General features: G+C 45.9%; 1 protein-coding gene across 1 annotated transcript; it reads right to left on the reverse strand.

The window, feature by feature from the left end:
* On the reverse strand, nt 1-7,861 carry CDCA3 (cell division cycle associated 3). Its single transcript, XM_066613735.1, has 6 exons — nt 7,778-7,861; nt 4,975-5,154; nt 4,701-4,839; nt 2,082-2,354; nt 1,458-1,579; nt 1-407 (listed from the first exon to the last, which is right to left on the reverse strand). Exons 2-6 carry the CDS (start codon nt 5,092-5,094, stop codon nt 264-266), a joined length of 798 nt encoding a protein of 265 aa, XP_066469832.1. The 5' UTR covers nt 5,095-5,154; nt 7,778-7,861; the 3' UTR covers nt 1-263.
* Nucleotides 7,862-8,330: the final 469 nt, after the last annotated feature.

Genomic DNA, 8,330 nt, shown 5'->3' on the forward strand with positions numbered 1-8,330 from the left:
CTGTGAACACAAGAAGTGAAGCTATTTCAGAAAAAAAGAGTCACACACAAAAATCTATACATGGAAAAATACAAATATGAAAATTAGTGATGCAAAAGGTATATTTAAAAAGGCAGCTCTTCCTCTACACAGGGACAGAACTGGCAAGAGTGACACAAACTGCTGCAGAGGTGGAAGTCCTAATGCAACAACACCTTCAGACTCTTTACTCTTCGAAGTGTCCTTTCGGAAGGCCAAAAAGCAACAGAGCAGCTGAAAGAAAACTAATTTTCCACCAAATGACACTGTTGATTTTCTTTGTTCAGTGAGTCCCAGCTACAGCTGCCTGCTTTGAGGCTTCGCCCAGCGTTTAGCACTCCCTCCTTGTGCTCTCCTTGGTTGTCTGCCACTGAAGGATATCTCTTGCTCTGAAGAGAAAAGAGTTCCACATCAGTTGGGAAGCTAGGGACCCAACAGCCCAATCTGGGAGTCTCCCGTCTGGCCACAGCCAGATTTTTTAATCAGAAAAATACCCATCAGGAAAAGCCAAGTCAAGAATACTGAAGGGGCCCCACTCAGGGAGATGGGGAAATCACAAATCTCTATTCTGTACACATTACCTCCCCTGCTCTTTGGTTATTTATTATCAGTGGAGGCTGAACTGTCCACCTTCTGGGGGTGTATGGGAAGGCTTTACCCAAAAGCCCGAGTTCTGGCTTGTTTATTACTCTGTGCCTTTAATACTCAATGGCTCCCACTAAGTCTTATGAAGGAAATAAAGGCCTATGGCTGGAAGGACAAGGACATCCTTCAGGTGCCCCAAGCAACCTCAACCAGCACATCACATTGCAACAGCAAATGGATTAGGGTAAATGTGGCATATGTTCCCAGTCTAAAGTGATTTCAGGATTTACTCTGAAATTTACATTTAGGTAGTCTTTGCAAAGAGCCTGTTGTGGATGTAGCCAAGTTCTATTTCTATGTGGTTTTAAACTCTGGTTTAAAGATTTTAGATAAATAGGTGTATGGCTTATGTGCTGATCGACCTAATAAACTTGTACATACTTCCTTTATGATACTGTGCCAAGAGTCTCAGAAATAAAGTAGAGGGAAGATGGGGAACCCTTAGCCCAGGGGTAGCCAAGCTGCAGCATGCAGACACTTCCTAAGTGGTACACACAAGTTGTCTGTTATGGCCATGCCAGCTGATCCAGGGTATCACGGCCTCAAGCGTACAGTGCTTCTCCTGAGGCAAGGCCCAGAAAGGGAGCAACAAGATCCAGCTGATAATTTACCGAAGCCAAGGCTTTCACTTGAAAAAACTCAAACAGGTTCAGAGTCCCATAATACAGTGGAGTTCAAGCTTTCATATATTAAAAGTGGCATGTGGCGTGTTGTGGGTTAGCCTTAGCCTCATGATCAGTAGACAAGAGAGACTCCATTCCCAAGATAGCATGATAACTCCCCGTTTAACATACCTGGTGAGAAGTAAGGGAATTTGGAGAATTGTCATCTTGCAGGACACTAAGTGGTGAACGTCCAGCACCTGCTGACATTACCAGCATTTTGCTATTGGCCCTACGTCGTGTCGGCTTATTCCCTAGAAGCAAAAGAGGTAGAGCACAGGTGAATTACTTAGTATGTAGCATTTCTCACAGTCCTTAAAAAAAAAAAGAGGCTGAAGAGCTTCCATTCCCTGGCCCACTGCCCTTGCCATGCAGTCCTTCTTTCTATGTGATCTGGCATCTGCAGCAGCAGCTGAGTGGAGGAATTGTGATCATTTTGCTGTACCAGCTACCACACAGTGGTCATTGCATTCCTCTTGGGTTTCCCCCCCTCTTGGATACAAGTCCACCCACACGGGACCTGGCAAAGGAGGATTGTTTGCCTCACAATTGTTGCTTGGTTGGGTTGTTACAAAGGCTTAATCAAGCCAGCTCCCAGTTCCTTGGAGTCTGAACAACATGCATTATAGTTGCTATTGTACAGCATTGGGTACCAGCACCGCCACCCTTCATTTTCGTACTCGGGCAGCTCCACTGTTTTCCTGCTTCCCCTCCATGCAACAACTGAGGGAACTGCCTGTGGAAACCAAAGCTCACCTGTAGGACAAAGGACATTGGCAAAGTGAGCTGGTCTTGTTGCAGTTGCAACAGAAGCGCTGGAGGTCACCTGCTTGTTTCGCTCCTCTGTCCATGAGGTACTCCCTTGGTATGCTTCCCCAGAAGACATTTCCTCCCTTGAAACCTCCACCATGACAAAGGCATCTTCAGACTTCTGGTCTTGATGGTGGGACTCCTCTAGGAGCAGTTCCTCATCCATTGCATCAGCCACGAAGGCTTCACTCAGCTGCTTCACTAAGCAGTCTATGGTGTCTAGAAGGGAGGCAAAACCCAGGTCTAAGGATCAGTATGAACTCTCACACCAGGGAGTGCAAAAACATCTTGGATATGAACAGCAAGAACCATGAGCTTGTGGGTCCGTTTCTAGAGAGGGGGGCTTAGGGACTTCCTAGAGCAGGGGTGCCCAAACCCCAGCCCTGGGGCCACTTGCAGCCCGTGAGGACTCCCAATCCGACCCTCAGGGAGTCCCCAGTCTCCAATAAGCTTCTGACCTTCCAGAGACTTGCTGGAGCCCCCACTGGCCTGATGCAACTGCTCTCAGTGTGACAGGCAACTGTTTGACCTCTCACATGAGCTGTGGGATGAGGGCTCCCTCCACTGCATGGTGTTTCACATCTGTGATGCAGCAGCAGCAGCAAAGGAAAGGCCTTTTATAGGCCTTGAGCTATTGCAAGAACTTCATTCATATAAGTTCCATCTCTAATATATTCATTTATGTAAATTTATTCAAATTTGAAATGTGAATTAATTCTTTTTTCCCCTGGCCCCTGACACAGTGTCAGAGAGATGATGTTGCCCACTTGCCAAAAAGTTTGGACACCTGTGTCCTAGAGGATCATGAGATATATGCATGAAAATTAAAAGGTTCAGATTTTGGGAACAATCCCCTGCTGCTGAAAAACAGCAGTTCAGGCCTTCACCCTTCAAGACCATGAACCCTAACTCTGCAAGCAGCAGCTAGAGGAGGTGCTATTAACCCATTTCTTTGCAGCCCACAGATGTACACATTTGATCTCTGTTGTGTATATGCAATGTTCAGCAGAAATGGCTCAAAAAGCCATTTTCAAACTCTCTAGGAGTTTGAAAGCCACATAAGTGCTTGCAGGGAAGGGGAGGAAGAAACCAGGGAGGGAGGCAGCTCATGGGGGCTGCAGGGACTGGGATGTACTCACCAGTCCCTGCAGCAGCATCCTGTGGGTGCAGGGAGCCCTCCACGAGCGTCTGCAGGGCTCCCCAGCCTGCAGAAAGTGGAGCTATCATGCTCTACAAACCAGAAATGGAGCGCAAAACCAGAAGTGGAGCGCACCTGCTTCACTTTCTGCAGGCTGGGAAGCCCTGTAGATGCTCACGCAGGGCTCCCCCCACCCCAGGAAGGCTGTTGCAGGGACCGGTGAGTTCATCCCAGTCCCTGCAGCCCCATTAGTGACACGATCCTGGGGAGCACGTTGCTGCCTTCCCCACTGCCTCTGCCCCTTAAGGAGAAAGAGGCCAGGGTCCTCAGGCTGGGGCGTCATGATGCCCCAGTTTGAATACCACTGACTTAAGGTAAATGCCTTGAGCAAACTATTGGGATCAGACACCATTTGAAAAGCCCTAATTTTTCCCCTATTTGGGAGCCCTTTTAACTCACCAGGGGCAGAAAAAAAAGCTGCTGAGACATCTTGCTGCAGTAGTCATTGTCTTGGCATGTTTCCCCAAGACGCTCTAGCTTTGTCAAACCAAAGTTATCAAAGACCTCGACTTTAAGGTCATGCATATGGATCTTTAGGTGTGTTGCTAATTGTTGTTTGCTGCTCCACCAGAAGGCATGCCAGCTGACTTTGCAAATTCTGGAACAGCGTGTAAAACGAGAACTGGGACAGTAATCAGGAATCATATTAGGAAATATTTTTGTTTGCTGCTTGCATTTTGATCTCCTTGCAAACAATTCCCCCACCGGTTCATTTTGTGTTTTTATATGCATCTCTTTGATCCTTTGCATTCCCCTCTTCATTGCTTTGTCCCCTCCGCCTTTTAATAAGCTTTTTGTACTTTTACTCTTTTACCTGCCTGATCCACATTCACTCCAAGGGGCTATCTATGCTAAACCTACAAGCAGCCTAGCAGCTATGGACTGCACTAATTTAAATTTCCAGGCGGTCTTCACGCACAGCCTCACATGGGATACATGGGACTGAAGGGGATGAGAATAGCCATAACAATCTGATGAGAATTGTGGTTTTGGAGTGGTGATGCCACCATGGAGTAATTAATGTCTCACAGGGGTTGGAAGCAACACCAGCTTTACAAGTTGAGTTGGAGAGCCTTCTAAACTAAAAGAGAAGGGGAGAAATCAACTAAATAATAATCCCCATGCATATACGCATGGGGAGAGATTCAGAAGAATGAGTAAATTTGGAAGTGATCCTTACAAAACACTTGGGGAGACAGTGTCTGGGGAATCCATACAGTTCAGCAAATCAGTGATCAAAAGATTTGACAAGCAGGCACCAGAGCACAAGGAAGCTGCAAGTCTGATAAAATCTTAATGGAGAAAAGTTCCAAGTAACTTTGCACTGTGGTCCTGGAAGCAAGATTGGATGTCATACCACCACTTACTAGATACCACGGCTTTCATGGGAGTACGCGAGACACCAGGTGTTGGGGAACGAGGGTCCCAGCTCAGATTCTGATCATTGGCTACCACTCTGTCTTTGTTGGGACCTGGCAAAGGACTCTCTTGGGGGGAACTTTCGACCTGCAAGAGAGTACAGCATGGCTCAGTCTGTGTAAAAGTGAGAGCCCCAGATTTATGGGAGGGAGGCATATGCCCAAAATGTATGCAACAGGTACATTTTTTGGCTTGAAGATATGCAAGGAGCTCTCACTATACCTCTATGGGGGTTCGCAAGATCCCAGCTGTAGGCGATCGTGGGTCACTAACATGTTCCAGGTGCTTATTAAGCAAAGGTTTGCAGGTGGGTGTTGCAGGAGAACTCTCAGAAGCCCCCATACCAGCTGTAAGTTAACGCAGCAACTCGTCCAAGTCAAATTCCTCCACTGATGAGAAATTCTGCAGAAAGAAAAAGGTCACTGTGTACAGCCTTACAATCCAAGAAAAAAAATGTAGCAAAAGTCAATACCACAGCATTCTATCTAATCCATAATTGTCACCCCTCCTGCACTATTGCCAGACAAGAACAGCTCTCAGCATGGCACTTCAGAATATTTGTAAAATATCCTATTACTTGTATCCAAGCACAGCCTTTTGCCTAAAAGTTTTTCTAGATGAAGACATTAAGGCCTCACCCTGTGAAATTTCCCATAACTTAATATGCACCTGTACCCTTGCTTGCTGATGTTCCCGCAAACATTAAAGATCTGGAGTCTTTATCAGGCATTTTCTGGGTTCTCCAACTTATTATTTTTTTTAAATTATTATTGTCTCTGTTCAATATGAATCATTTCAGACCCAAAAGTGGGTAGAATGGGAGACAGCAACACCCAGGTTGCTCTACTTTTAAGTTAGCCATCTTGTTCAGCATCCCACTCTAGGTCAAATAGTAGTGTAGAAAGATTTCTAACCATCAGGTCACTGTACACCCATCTTTTATTCATTCTTATAATACATTATAATACATTTGTTTAGCATTTACAGAGTGTGCAAAACTCTCCACATGTATTATCTTAACATTATCCCTACCACCATAAGCTAAATATTATTATCCCTATTTCACAGCTGGGGTAGGGTCTGAGGCTGAGAGGGAATGGCTTTACCTAAGGCCACCTAGTGAATTCATGGCAGAGGCAAGTTTGGAGCCAAGAATTCACAGTTCAGCCTCTTAGCCACTACCATTGACCAGCTCTCTCAATGTTGCACCAAAAACAGCTGGGCTCATGGAGCATGGAACACAAAGAAAAGAGAACACATTCTCTCTAGTAGGACACTGCCTTCTACATACAGGCTTTCCCCGCTCATTTGATAGGTTAGGGACCGGAGCCGTAGTGAAAAGAGGAAAAGAAGAAAGTGGAACTGGGTATTTTTTTAGTTTACAAGTATTGCTTCCAATGCTTTTTTAGCTAGCAAATTGCAGATGCCTTTTTTATCTTGCAAATTCTTGCTGTCACACAAAGATTTCTGCAAATGGACTCTTATTAATGTCTTCGGGAATGAGAATAGGACAGGAGTTAAAATTGGTGTGCTCTTGCTCCCTCCTTCTCTCCCCCCCCCCCACATCCCCAAAACAGTTTGAATCACCATGTCATATAAAAATCAACATAGGGAGGACAATTTTAGCCTTTAGACCAGAAGAGAGAGGTTGGAAGAGCAGAGCATGTGTTGAATGAATGTGGTTCAGCTACAACTGAAAAGTGTTGCAAGACTGGAATGTCGAAAAACAAACTGTCAGAAAGTGGGGGACGCCTGTATTGTTACCAGCCCACTCTAGATGTTTCCTCAGGCTCCCTCCCCACAAGCCTTCTCAGCCTCCTTCCCATACTCCTTCACCCCAGCAACAGGTGAGGTCTTCACTCTTGTGGGAAAGCAACCTAAGGGGAGACCACAAGAGAACCCAGGAGGGCCTCTCTTGTGGGCACATGCTTAGAAACAAAGAAAGTCAGCATGACCAGCAAGGGGAAGAGTTCCAGACTGCCATTAATTGCCCTGCCCCTTATCTAGACATCCAAAATCCAGACTATTCCAAAATTCAAACATTTTTGTCCAAGATTTTTTTTAAACCTTTTGTAGCATGAACACTAGAAGGTCTGGTACTCATTTCCATGTATAGTGCAGGTACAGACTGTACGTTCTAGTCTCTGCTCTGCACAGTACAATGTCTGTACAATACTAAACTCTGTACTATACTGTCTGTACTATACAGACATAGTTGAAAAATCTCAAAGAGGCCAGCAGACATCGATATAGACAACAGCAAAACATAATGTAACAAGAACCCCACTGGATCAGGCTAAAGGTCCATGCAGTCCAGCTTCCTGAATCGCACAGTGGCCCACCAAATGCCTCAGGGAGCACACAAGACAACAAGAGATCTGCATCCTGATGCCATTCCTTTGCATTTGGCCTTCTGATGTAGCCTACTTCTAAAACCAGGAGGTTGCACATACCCAACATGGCTTGTAACCTGTGATGGACTTCTCCAGAAATCTGTCCAAATTCTTTTTTAAAGACATCTGGCAGTTATTCAAATATGCTAGATGCCAGCACATCCTGGGGCAAGGAGTTCCACAGACCAACTACACACTGAGTAAATAAATATTTTCTTTTGTCTGTCCTAACTCTCCAGACACTCAATTTTGAGCAAGAGAAACTTTTTTCCCATTATATTCATGCAATTACTCCAAAAATCCAGACACCTTCCCGTCCACAGCAGTCCAGATAAGGGATACCCAACCTGTACAGGCAAAGAAAAGGGACTTTATATACAAAGCCTGTGTTGTTGCCTTACAAGATTTTGAGCCACAAGGTCTGATGCAGGCATTCACTGTGCCACCCTCTGGACACTTGCTGGGCAATGAGTAAGTCCTAGCAGAACTTACTCCTTAGACAGGAGAGGACCACAGTCTTAGAGGTGTTGAGGCTCAAGGTATCTGGGAGGAAAGCAGCTCCTTTCCCCTTTCCTACACAGCTTCTCCCCTCCCGAGCTTCTCTCTCCCCCTCCAGAGCCTCAAGTACCTACCCTTCAACAGAGCCAGACTCCCTCTGCAAGCTCAGGCACTCACACTGAGCCCTGCAGGCTGCAACTCGAATCTCCCGCACTCCCTACGCGACAGCCCCGATTGGACAGAACGACTGTCACTCTCCTCACACTCCTTGAAAACAATCCCGTTTTCTAGTCTCTCTGGCGGTTGCTTTTCAATTGGATGAAAAGTTTAAAAAAGCCTCAACATCCGCTCGCCTATTGGCTAGAGTTTTAATCAATCACCTAGAAAACATGTCCTCAAATCCCGTCCTCAGAACCCTATTGGCTAATTTAGGCAAATACAAAACGTTTCGCCCAATAGCGCATTTCGGTCCAACGATATTCGAAGAGGCGAGAGCCATCATTAGCCGGAACGTACAACTGCACCTTTTTGATTGGATAAGACGGTTGTCCATTTAAGAACGCGCATTCTGATAGGTCAAGAAGGATAGCCGGGGAGGACGGGCCAAGTAAAGTAGTTCCTATCCCCATGCGCGTCCCAGGGGTTTAAGAACCGTACTGCCCCTCTCATCTGATTGGTTGGAAAGCC

This window comes from Tiliqua scincoides, chromosome 2 (genome assembly GCF_035046505.1).
Source record: "Tiliqua scincoides isolate rTilSci1 chromosome 2, rTilSci1.hap2, whole genome shotgun sequence".
Taxonomy (NCBI): Eukaryota; Metazoa; Chordata; class Lepidosauria; order Squamata; family Scincidae; genus Tiliqua; species Tiliqua scincoides.